Below are 12,775 nucleotides of genomic sequence, written 5' to 3'. Positions count from 1 at the left end.
CATCCAAAGCAGTGTGGCCAGAGATGGAGAGAGAGGATTCTGCCCTCTGCTCTGCTGTGTGAGACCTCACCTGCAGGGCTGTGTCCAGCTCTGGAGCCCTCAATATAGAAAGGACATGGCCAACATCCACCCAGTGATAAGATTTCCAAGTGGAATCTTATCTGCTCTCTTCAACAGGAAGAAGTCTGAGCACTGCTCCTGAATGGCTCATTGATAAGGAGGGAAGAAGACAAACATCCTGCCTCCAGCTCTGGAGCCCTCAGCACAGCAAGGACATGGACCTGATGGAGAGGCTCCTGAGGAGGCCACCAAGATGGTCAGGGGGCTGGAGCAGCTCTGCTAGGAGGCCAGGCTGAGGGAGCTGGGGGTGTTCAGGCTGGAGAAGAGAAGGCTCCAGGCAGCCCTAGGAGCAGCCTGCCAGGACCTGAAGGGGGCTCCAAGAAGGCTGCAGAGGGACTGTTGGCAAAGGCCTGCAGGGACAGGAGCAGGGGCAATGGTTTGGAATGAGAGCAGAGCAGATTGAGATTGGATGTGAGCAACAAGTTCTGCCCCAGGAGGCTGCTGGGACACTGCAGGAGGTTGCCCAGTGATGGTGCAGGAGGTGAGGCTGGAGAAGGCTGTGAGCAACCTGCTGTAGTGGAGGATGTCCCTGATGAGTGCAGGGGGTTGGACTGGATGCCCTTTGGAGGTCCTTTCCAGCCCAAACTGTTCTATGATTGTAGGGCTCTATGCTCAACCAGCAGAGGGTTTCTCTTGGGCTTGGTTGGCTGTTTCCTTTCTCTTGACCCCAGTGACACCAGGGAGAGGCAGCTAACAAAATGAACTTTTTGCTACCTGAGTTGCAGCTGCTCCTGCAGAGGCCAGCTGGCTCTGGCCAGTGCAGCAGGCTGCTGGCAGCATGTTCCTGCAGGCCTGGCTGGTGCCCTGGTGCTCAACCCCCCACACTCTGCCCTCACACAGCCTTCAGCTCTGCCTCAGAACCCAGCTTGACCTTCTGGTTTGAGTTGAATGAGCAACTGCAGCAACCAGGAACCTGTGAGAGGCAGACGTTGCTACCCGGAGAACACAGCAGCCCAAGGCCATCCTTGCCCAGGGTTTCTCCTAGCCTTCAGCTCTTGGATGGGCACAGCTACTCTGCTGGGTGCCACCAGATGCTCACAGCTGGCCACACAGACGTGGGGTGGAAGAAATGGCTCTCAGAAGAGCCAGGAAGGGCAATGCAGAGCTCTGGGCATTTGGTGTGCCTGTGATTCTGGCTGCTGTCATGCCAGGCACTTAGCAGGGATGATGTGCCATGCTCTGAATCCCCTCCATCTGCTGCTCATTAGCTGACAAAGGCAGCAACATGCCATCTCCCCACTAGCTGTTGCTCATTAGCTGACAAAAGCCATCTTCAGCCTTCACATTGTTCTTCCTGGAGTAATCTAATAGAAAGATGGAGAAAGAGCAAAGAAAAGAGCAAACAAAGATGACAGAGTGACTGATGAGCTTCACTAAGAACACTGCCAGCCCACTCTTGAATCACAAGGAGAGAGCCCTGCCAGAAGTGGTCTGCAGCTCTTGGCCCCAAAGGAATACAGCAGCAGGAAGGAATCAGAGGTCAGCAGCCAAGGCAAGCCACTGCCTCAGTGTTTTCCATCATGCAAGCACACATTTCTAGGCTCTTTCCATTCAGGTTCCTGTCTTTTCCCTCAGGGATCAGTACTGGGACCAGGCTTCTTTAACATCTTTGTTGGCAACAAGGAGAGTGGCATTGAGGCAGCCTCAGCAAGTCCAGCAGCCACACCAAGCTGTGTGGTGCAGCTGACAGGCTGGAGGGAAAGGAACCATCCAGAGGCACTTTGACAGGCTGCAGAGGGGAGCCCAAGCCAGAGTCATGAGGTTTAACAAGAGCAAGGGCAAGGTCCTGCAGCTGGCTCAGGGCAATCCCAGGCACTGATACAGGCTGGGCAGGGACTGGCTTGAGAGCAGCCCTGAGGAAAAGGCCTTGGGGGTGCTGGGGGAGGAGAAGCTCAGCAGGAGCCATCAGGGAGCTCTTGCAGCCCAGAGAGCCAAGCAGAGCCTGGGCTGAAGCAAGAGAAGTGTGGCCAGCAGGGCCAGGGAGGGGATTCTGCCCCTCTGCTCCACTCTGCTGAGACCACAGCTGCAGCTCTGGGGCCAGTTCTGGAGCCTCTGTGCCAGGAAGGATCTGGAGGGGCTGGAAGGTGTCCAGAGCAGGGCCAGGAGGAGGAGCAGAGGGCTGGAGCTGCTCTGCTGTGAGGACAGCCTGAGAGAGTTGGGGTTGTGCAGGCTGGAGAGGAGAAGGCTCCCAGGAGACCTCATTGTGGCCTTCCAGGATCTGCAGGGGGCTCCAAGAAAGCTGGGGAGGGACTTGTGAGGGTGTCAGGGAGGGACAGGGGTCTGGGACACCTCTAAGGGGGCAGAAATCAGGCCTGGGACAGGGAGCCAGGAATGGGCACTGGCAGCCCAGAAGGCTGCCCTTGGCCTTCTGGGCTGCCAGTGCCCATTGCCAGAGGTGGAGGGAGAGGATCCTGCCCCTCTGCTCTGGGGTGTCAGGGAGGGATAGGAGTGGGGGGGATGGAGCAAAACTAGAAGTGGGGAGATTGAGATTGGCTGTGAGGAAGAAGTTGTTGCCCATGAGGGTGGTGAGAGCCTGGCACAGGTTGCCCAGGGAGGTGGTGGAAGCCTCCTGCCTGGAGGTGTTTGCAGCCAGGCTGGATGCGGCTGTGAGCAACCTGCTGTGGTGTGAGGTGTCCCTGCCCATGGCAGGGGGTTGGGACTGGCTGAGCTTTGAGCTCCCTTCCAGCCCTGACAGTTCTGTGAGTCTGTGATTCTGTGCCATTCTGGCTCTTCCCCACATGATAAGAGAGATGAGAGTGGCTGACAGCATGCAGCTTCTGCCTCCATCAGTTCAAGCAGTAACCTCAGGTGTGCCTGGTACACCACCAGAGCAGGATTTAGGAGGCCTTAGAAAGTCCTGCTGTTAAAGATTCTCCCAACTGCCCAGAGAAGCCTCAGCTGCCATTAGAAACATGGAATCCACCAGCATCACAACTCAGTTTGGTGGGACAAATCCACCCCTCACTGAACTCTACCAAGCCTGATGCCAAATCATGTTCCCCAGCAGCACAGCATCACCAACCATCTGCCAGCTAAACAACAGCACTAGGAGCTAAAAGGCCACTTACATTTAGAAGCAGCCTGCTTGACAGCCACTGGGCTCCAGGGGCTGCTGAGCAATCCAGCAGAGCCAGCAGGACTGAACTACAGAAGGGTTCTCCATGTTGGGAGAGTCACAGTCTCACAGTCTCACTAAGGTTGGAAGAGACCTCAAAGATCATCAAGTCCAACCTGTCACCACAGACCTCATGACTAGACCATGGCACCAAGTGCCACATCCAGTCCCCTCTTCAACACCTCCAGGGATGGGGACTCCACCACCTCCCCAGGCAGCACATCCCAATGATGAATGACTCTCTCAGTGAAGAACTTTCTCCTCACCTCCAGCCTAAACTTCCCCTGGCACAGCTTGAGACTGTGTCCTCTTGTTCTGGTGCTGGTTGCTAGAGAGAAGAGACCAACCCCCACCTGGCTACAACCTCCCTGCAGGGAGTTGGAGAGGGCAATGAGGTCTCCCCTGAGCCTCCTCTTCTGCAGGCTAAGCAACCCCAGCTCCCTCAGCCTCTCCTCACAGGGCTGTGCTCAAGGCCTCTCCCCAGCCTTGTTGCCCTTCTCTGGACACCTTCAAGTCTCTCAATGTCCTTCTGAAACTGAGGAGCCCAGAACTGGACACAGGACTCAAGGTGTGGCCTAACCAGTGCTGAGCACAGGGCACAATGACTTCCCTGCTCCTGCTGGCCACACTCTTCCTGATGCAGGCCAGGATGCCCTTGGCCTTCTTGGCCACCTGGGCACACTGCTGGCTCATGTTCAGGCAGCTGTCAGTCAGCACCCCAGGTCCCTCTCTGTTTGGCAGCTCTCAGCCACTCTGACCCCAGCCTGTAGCACTGCCTGGGGTTGCTGTGGCCAAAGTGCAGCCCCTGGCACTTGGACTTGTTGAATGCCATCCTGTTGGCCTCTGCCCATCTGTCCAGGCTGGCAAGGTCCCTCTGCAGAGCCCTTCTGCCCTCTCACTGACCAACATCTGCTCCCAGCTTGCTGTCATCTGCACATTTGCTGATGACTGACTCAATCCCCTCCTCCAGATCATCAATGAAGATGTTAAAGAGGATGTGGCCCAGTACTGATCCCTGGGGGATGCCACTGGTGACTGGCTGCCAGCTGGCTGTGGCACCAATGACTCAATGATGAGAGCAGATTACCCAAACCAGAGGGAGCTGCAAACACAAACCAGAAGCTCTGCCATGGGCAATTTCATTTCTTTTCTGTTTTTCTAGCTCACTTAACTGGCTTGGGAGAAAAGCCCAGGGGATGCTCTGAGAAGACAGAGTTCTTACTGCAGCAAGGAGAAGGCACTGGGTCAGCCTCTTCCCTCCCTCAACCTTCCTCCTCAGATAAAATTGGATAAAGCTCCTCTGTCATCACATTGCCACAGCAGAAGGCAGGAGCAGGAGAAGTGTTCTGTGCACTGAGCAGCACCCAGACAGCTGGCAGGAGGAGTGCTGAAGCCATGGGGGGGTCAGGGCACCGAGGATGTAGGCATGGTGACAGATGGAAGGGATGCTGGCAAGCGTGGGAGAGCAAGGAAAAGCCCCCAAGCAAAGGGAGATTGTTAACAGAGATGGGCTTGCAAAGAGGAGACAGCAAAGGGAGTAAAGGAATAGGGGAAGAGGGAAGGCATGAAAGGACAAGGGGCAAGGAATCTGCTTGGTAGAGGAACATAAAATGGTCCAGGCCGAAAGGCCCTCCAAAGCTCATCCAGTCTGAGCTCCCTGCAGTCAGCAGGGACATCCCCAGCTAGATCAGGCTGCCCAGGGCCTCCTCCAGCCTCACCTGGAATACCCAGTTCTGGGCCACTCAATTTAAGAAGGACATTGAAAGACTTGAAGGTGTTCAGAGAAAGGCAACAAAGCTGGGGAGGGGTCTGGAGCACAGCCCTGTGAGGAGAGGCTGAGGGAGCTGGGGTTGCTTAGCCTGGAGAAGAGGAGGCTCAGGGGAGACCTCATTGCTCTCTCCAACTCCCTGAAGGGAGGTTGTAGCCAGGTGGGGGTTGGTCTCTTCTACCAGGCACCCAGCACCAGAACAAAGGGACACAGTCTCCAGCTGTGCCAGGGGAGGTTTAGGCTGGAGGTGAGGAGAAAGTTCTTCCCAGCAGGAGAGACTGGCCATTGGAATGTGCTGCCCAGGGAGGTGGTGAAGTCCCCATCCCTGGAGGTGTTCAAGAGGGGATTGGATGTGGCAGTTGGAGCCATGGTTTAGTTGGTCAGATGGTGTTGGGTGACAGGTTGGACTTGATGATCTCTGAGGTCTTTTCCAACCTTATTGATTCTATGATTCTGTAATCTTCAGGGAAGGAGCCTTGACCACCTCCCTGGGCAACCTGTTCCAGTGGTCATGCTGGGGAGGGACTTTTGAGGGTGTCAGGGAGGGATAGGACTGGGGGGGATGGCGCAAAACTAGAAGTGGGGAGATTGAGATTGGCTGTGAGGAAGAAGTTGTTGCCCATGAGGGTGGTGAGAGCCTGGCACAGGTTGCCCAGGGAGGTGGTGGAAGCCTCCTGCCTGGAGGTGTTTGCAGCCAGGCTGGAGGTGGCTGTGAGCAACCTGCTGTGGTGTGAGGTGACCCTGCCCATGGCAGGGGGTTGGGCCTGGCTGTCCCTTGGGGTCCCTTCCAGCCCTGCTGGCTCCATGACTTACGGCACTCCCTCTCGTCGCTGTCGTCGAAGCAGTCGGGCAGCCCGTCGCACTGCCAGGCCCCGGGGATGCAGCGCCCGTTGCTGCACATGAAGTTCCCAGGGATGTTGCATTCGTTTGTGAAGTTGTTCCCAGGCAGCAGCTGGCTCTCTGTGACAAAGAGAGAAAGAGAGGGAAGGTGAGAGGGCATTGCAGCACAAGGCAGCGACGGGGGCCGCTGAGCCGGTGACCAGCGGCAGGAGGGGGAGACCGAGCGGTGCTGGCCCAGGCTGCTTTGTCCTCAGGCTGTCAGGGTGCTGAGCAGGGTGCCTGGCACCACTTCTTGTTTCCTGAGTTAGTGTTTTACTTCTTTCCCACGCAGGAGAAGGGGAATCTGCCCCTCTGCTCTGCTAAGACCTCACCTGCAGTGCTGTGTCCGTCTGTGGAGCCCTCAGCACAGCAAGGACATGGACCTGATGGAGAGGCTCCAGAGGAGGCCACCAAGATGCTCAGGGTGCTGGAGCAGCTCTGCTAGGAGGCCAGGCTGAGGGAGCTGGGGGTGTTCAGACTGGGCAACCTCTTGCAGTGTCCCAGCAGCCTCCTGCTGCAGAACTTGTTGCTCACATCCAATCTCAATCTGTTCTGCTCTCATTCCAAACCATTGCCCCTGCTCCTGTCCCTGCAGGCCTTTGCCAACAGTCCCTCTGCAGCCTTCTTGGAGCCCCCTTCAGGTCCTGGCAGGCTGCTCTTAGGGCTGCCTGGAGCCTTCTCTTCTCCAGCCTGAACACCCCCAGCTCCCTCAGCCTGGCCTCCTGGCAGAGCTGCTCCAGCCCCCTGACCATCTTGGTGGCCTCCTCTGGAGCCTCTCCATCAGGTCCCTGTCCTTGCTGTGCTGAGGGCTCCAGAGCTGGACACAGCCCTGCAGGTGAGGTCTCACACAGCAGAGCAGAGGGCAGAATCCTCTCTCTCCATCTCTGGCCACACTGCTTTGGATGCAGCCCAGGCTGCCCTTGGCCTTCTGTGCTGCAAGCTCACACTGCTGGCTCCTGTCCAGCTTCTCCCCCACCAGCACCCCAAGTCCTTCTCTGCAGGGCTGCTCTCAACCTCATCATCCCTCTGCAGCCTTCACCCCTCTGCAGCCTTCTTGTAGCCCTCTTCAGGTCCTGGCAGGCTGCTCTGAGGTCTCCCTGGAACCTTCTCCTCTGTAGAGAATCTGTGGGATCTGTAGGGAGCAATGAGGTCTCCCCTCAGCCTCCTTTTCTCCACACTAAACAACCCCAGGTCCTTCAGCTGCTCCTCACCAGCCCTGTTACCCCAAGCCTTCACCAGCTTGGTTGCCCTTCTCTGTTCATGCTCTAGCCCCTCAATGTCCCTGGAGTGAGGGCCCCAAAACTGGCCCCAGTACTCATGGTGTGGCTTCACCAGCACCCAGTAGAGGGGACAATGCCTGCCCTGGTCCAGCCACACCATTGCTGCACTGGGGCAGGGTGCTGGTGGCCTTCTTGGCTACCTGTGCACACTGCTGCCTCATCTCCACCCAGCTGTCAACCTGTACCCCCAGTTCTTTCCCTGCTGGGCAGTTTCCAGCCACTCTGCCCCAAGCCTGAAGCCTTCATGAGGGTGTTGTGAAGCTGCCACCACTCAGGAACGAGATGTTCCTGCCCCTTGGCACCCAGCTTGCTGCATGCCTAAGTGTGTGCCCTGTGCACACCCTTGAGGAGGAGCAGCATCATGGACATGCACAAGACAGATATGGAAAGCACCAATCCAGCTCAACCCTACGAGACCAAGGGCAGGGTCCTGCAGCTGGGTGGAGGCAATCCCAGGCACAACTCCAGGCTGGGCAGGGACTGGCTGGAAAGCAGCCCTGAGGAGAGAGACTTGGGGGTGCTGGGGGAGGAGAAGCTCACCAGGAGCTCTCAGTGTGCACTTGCAGCCCAGAAAGCCAACCAGATCCTGGGCTGCAGCAGGAGAAGTGTGGCCAGCAGGGCAAGGGAGGTGATTCTCCCCCTCTGCTCAGCTCTGGGGAGACCCCACCTGGAGTCCTGCCTCCAGTTCTGGAGCCCCTATGACAAGAGGGATCTGGAGGTGCTGGAAGGGGTCCAGAGAAGGGCCAGGAGGATGAGCAGAGGGCTGGAGCTGCTCTGCTGTGAGGACAGACTGAAGGAGTTGGGGCTGTTCAGTCTGGAGAAGAGAAGGCTCCCAGGTGACCTCCTTGTGGCCTTCCAGGATCTGAAGGGGGCTCCAGGAAGGCTGGGGAGGGACTGCTCAGGATCTCAGGCAGTGATAGGACTAGGGGGAATGGAATGAAGCTGGAGGTGGGGAGATTGAGGCTGGAGGGGAGGAGGAAGTTCTTCCCCATGAGAGTGGTGAAGCCCTGGACTGGGTTGTGCAGGGAGGTGGTTGGGGCCCTGTCCCTGGAGGTGTTTAAGGCCAGGCTGGCTGAGGCTGTGGCCAGGCTGATCTAGTGTGGGGTGTCCCTGCCCATGGCAGGGGGGTTGGAACTGGGTGATCCTTGTGGTCCCTCCCAACCCTGACTGATACAGTGATACTATGGTCCCTGCCTGCTTCTCCAGTAAGGCTCAGGGAGCTGTCAGGCTTTGTGCAGCCATCCTGCAATGCTGCCTGTTGGCAGGGCCAGAATTCCCTTCAGCCCAGCAGCGCTGGCTTCCCAAGAGCTGACACATGTACCCTGCAGGCTCCTTGACCCGTGCTGCATTCAGCCACGGGGCTGTGCTCAGTTAAATAGGCAGGGAGGGGAAGGAAATGGCCCATGCTCACTGCCACACTTTGCTCACTTGAAGCAGCAGGCCATCTGGGCTGAATAAAGCACAGGGGCTCGTGTTTCACTTTGATGGGGACTGAGCAAGGGAAATCCATCTGCTGGAGCAGCCACTTCCAGGAAACGTCAGCTCCTGAATATTTAATACTCACTGAAACAGGATCAGGGGGAACACAGCAAAGGAGAAGGCAGTCTGAGCACTTCACACTGCATTCAGCAAAGCAGCTCAAGGATCTCTGTTTTGGGCCCCTTAGGTTAGGAAAGAGGTTGAGCTGCTGGAAGGTGTCCAGAGAAGGGCAAGAAAGCTGGGGAGGGGTCTGGAGCACAGCCCTGGAGGAGAGGCTGAGGGAGCTGGGGTTGCTTAGCCTGGAGAGGAGGAGGCTCAGGGGAGACCTTCTTGCTCTCTCCAACTCCCTGAAGGGAGGTTGTGGCCAGGTGGGGGTTGGTCTCTTCTCCCAGGCAACCAGCACCAGAACAAGAGGACACAGTCTCAGGCTGTGCCAGGGGAGGTTTAGGCTGGATGTTAGGAAGAAATTCTTCCCAGCAAGAGAGACTGGCCATTGGGATGTGCTGCCCAGGGAGGTGGTGGAGTCACCATCACTGGACGTGTTTAGGAAGAGCCTGGCTGAGGCACTTGGTGCCATGGTTGAGTTGATCAGATGGTGCTGGGTGAGAGGTTGGACTGGATGAGCTCTGAGGTCTTTTCCAACCTGGTTAATTCTATTCTATTCCATCAGCCTTGAAAGAACAGCAGAGAACTGCACATCATGAAGCAGCACCCTGGGAACACTGCTGCCTCCTCACCAGAATGTGAAGCACTGAGAGCAGGCAGTGCCCCTGCCCAAGGTCTGGAGCAGGAAGGATGAGAGCCTTCCATGCTCCTTGCCCTCATGAGTGCCTTCAGTCTCCCTGCAAGGAGGATCCACTGCCAAGGAGGAAGTGTGAACTCTTCACTGCCAAACCTCTGGCATCCTTCCTGTGGGAATCCTGACATCTCCCACTGGATACTTGCAATGGATTGTGGCTTAAGGCTTTCCAGCTGTGAAGAGAAGGACTTTGCTGCAGGCTGGTAAGCAGCTGGGAGGCCAGAGGGGCACTCAGTCAGCCCCCGACACAGGAGGCACACAGCCTGCTCCTCACTGCAATGAATGAATTCATTCTCTCTCCTGATCCCCTCAGCACATGCAAACCCACCCCAGGTTTGCTTCCAGCACATCAGGGATGTGTTCTCACTCTCCTCAAATCTGCAATGTGTTGTGGAAACAGAATCAGAGGGACCAGGAACAGGCAGGAGCTGGGTTCTGCATCACCTCCTGGACCTGCCAGTGTTTGCCCAGCAGCTGAAAGAAGGCAGAGTGGTGACAGCAGACGTGAGCAAACACTTCTGCCCCTCCTCTGCCACCCCAGCAGCCAGCAGAGAGCCCTGCTAAGTGGCTGGGAGGATGCGACAAGGCTGTGTTCCTCAGAGGCTGCACAGCTCTTTAGCACTGCTGACACTCGGGGCCTGGAGCTCCTGCAGGTCCAGCCACTGAGGACAGTTACCTTATCATGCTCCTTCCTGTTGACATGCAACATCTGACTCACTCCACATCCACATCACAGATAGCTACCAATGCAGATCATGCACCCAGAAGAGCAATTCAAAAGCTGAGCCTAAAAAAATTCCAGATCACAGCATGGTTTGGGCTGGAAAGAACCTCCAGAGGCCATCCAGTCCAACCCCCTGCAGGGACATCCTCCACTGCAGCAGGCTGCTCACAGCCTTCTCCAGCCTCACCTTGGATATCTCCAGGCATGGAGCCTCAACCACCTCCCTGGGCAACCTCTTGCAGTGTCCCAGCAGCCTCCTGGTGCAGAACTTGTTGCTCACATCCAATCTCAGTCTGCTCTGCTCTCATTCCAAACCATTGCCCCTGCTCCTGTCCCTGCAGGCCTTTGCCAACAGTCCCTCTGCAGCCTTCTTGGAGCCCCCTTCAGGTCCTGGCAGGCTGCTCTTAGGGCTGCCTGGAGCCTTCTCTTCTCCAGGCTGAACACCCCCAGCTCCCTCAGCCTGGCCTCCTGGCAGAGCTGCTCCAGCCCCCTGACCATCTTGGTGGCCTCCTCTGGAGCCTCTCCATCAGGTCCCTGTCCTTGCTGTGCTGAGGGCTCCAGAGCTGGACACAGCCCTGCAGGTGAGGTCTCACACAGCAGAGCAGAGGGCAGAATCCTCTCTCTCCATCTCTGGCCACACTGCTTTGGATGCAGCCCAGGCTGCCCTTGGCCTTCTGTGCTGCAAGCTCACACTGCTGGCTCCTGTCCAGCTTCTCATCCACCAGCACCCCAAGTCCTTCTCTGCAGGGCTGCTCTCAATCTCATCCTCCCCCAGCCTGGACTGTGATCTAGGGTTGTCCCAACCCAGTTGCAGGACCTTGCATTCTGCCTTACTGAACTTCACTATTCTTTACTTATGAACTTCAGGTTAAGCAGTGCAGGCAGCAGAAGGCCAACAGAAGGATGCTGTCAGCAAGGTCACAGCAGACTTCAGTGCACTTGGCTAAGAAGCCACAGCACTGAAATGCAAGGCAGAAGCCATTCATGGTTATGAGGGGAGTTCAACCTCCAGCAGCTACCCAGAATCATTAGTTTGTATAGAAAGATAGAATAGAATAGAATTAAACCAGGTTGGGAAAGACCTCAGAGAGCATTCAGCCCAACCTATCCCCCAGCACCATCTGATCAACTAAACCATGGCACCAAGTGCCTCAGCCAGGCTCTTCCTAAACACCTCCAGGGATGGGGACTCCACCACCTCCCTGGGCAGCACATCCCAGTGGCCAATCTCTCTGGCTGGGAAGAATTTCTTCCTCCCCTCCAGCCTAAACTTCCCCTGGCACAGCTTGAGACTGTGTCCTCTTGTTCTGGTGCTGGGTGCCTGGGAGAAGAGACCAACCCCCACCTGGCTACAACCTCCCTTCAGGGAGTTGGAGAGAGCAAGAAGGTCTCCCCTGAGCCTCCTCTTCTGCAGGCTAAGCAACCCCAGCTCCCTCAGCCTCTCCTCACAGGGCTGTGCTCAGGGCCTCTCCCCAGCCTTGTTGCCCTTCTCTGGACACCTTCAAGTCTCTCAATGTCCTTCTTAAACTGAGGAGCCCAGAACTGGACACAGGACTCAAGGTGTGGCCTAACCAGTGCTGAGCACAGGGCACAATGACCTCCCTGCTCCTGTTGGCCATACTCTTTCTGATGCAAGTGCCATCTGACAACTGAGATCAACCTGGCCACAGCCTCAGCCAGCCTGGCCTTAAACACCTCCAGGGACAGGGCCCCAACCACCTCCCTGCACAACCCATTCCAGGGCTTCACCACTCTCATGGGCAAGAACTTCCTCCTCCCCTCCAGCCTCAATCTCCCCACCTCCAGCTTCATTCCATTCCCCCTAGTCCTATCCCTGCCTGAGATCCTCAGCAGTCCCTCCCCAGCCTTCCTGGAGCCCCCTTCAGATCCTGGAAGGCCACAGGGAGGTCACCTGGGAGCTTTCTCTTCTGCAGACTGAACAGCCCCAACTCCTTCAGTCTGTCCTCACAGGAGAGGTGCTCCAGCCCTCTGCTCATCCTCCTGGCCCTTCTCTGCACACCTTCCAGCACCTCCACATCCCTCTTGTCATAGGGGCTCCAGAACTGGAGGCAGGACTCCAGGTGGGGTCTCCCCAGAGCTGAGCAGAGGGGGAGAATCACCTCCCTTGCCCTGCTGGCCACACTTCTCCTGCTGCAGCCCAGGCTCTGGTTGGCTTTCTGGGCTGCAAGTGCACACTGAGAGCTCCTGCTGAGCTTCTCCTCCCCCAGCACCCCCAAGGCTCTCTCCTCAGGGCTGCTTTCCAGCCAGTCCCTGCCCAGCCTGGATTTGTGCCTGGGATTGCCTCCACCCAGCTGCAGGACCCTGCCCTTGCTCTTGTTGAACCTCCTGAGGTTGGCTTGTGCCCACCTCTGCAGCCTGTCCAGGTCCCTCTGGATGGATCCCTTCCCTCCAGCTGTCTGCTGCCCCACACAGCTTGGTGTCATCAGCAACCCTGCTGAGGGTGCACTCAGTGCCACTGTCCATGGCACCCACAAAGATGTTGAACAAACCTGGTCCCAGGACTGATCCCTGAGGGACTCTGCTTGTCCCTGGCCTCCACTGGGACAAGGACCCATGGACAGCCACCCTTTGGCCACCAAGCCAGTTCCTT

General features: G+C 57.2%; 1 protein-coding gene across 1 annotated transcript in view; it reads right to left on the bottom strand.

The window, feature by feature from the left end:
* Positions 1 to 12,775, bottom strand: part of LDLRAD3 (low density lipoprotein receptor class A domain containing 3) — a 117,218-nt gene that overhangs the window by 69,837 nt on the left and 34,606 nt on the right. Inside the window, 1 exon segment of the mRNA XM_068166824.1 lies at positions 5,817 to 5,963. Coding sequence (XP_068022925.1) covers positions 5,817 to 5,963 — 147 coding nt within the window.

The sequence above is a fragment of the Melanerpes formicivorus genome, unplaced genomic scaffold (assembly GCF_026170545.1).
Source record: "Melanerpes formicivorus ecotype bairdi unplaced genomic scaffold, bMelFor1.0.p_v2 SCAF_108, whole genome shotgun sequence".
Taxonomy (NCBI): domain Eukaryota; kingdom Metazoa; phylum Chordata; class Aves; order Piciformes; family Picidae; genus Melanerpes; species Melanerpes formicivorus.
The sequence above is the reverse complement of the archived record's forward strand: the minus strand, read 5'-3'. Positions and strand labels throughout refer to the sequence as shown.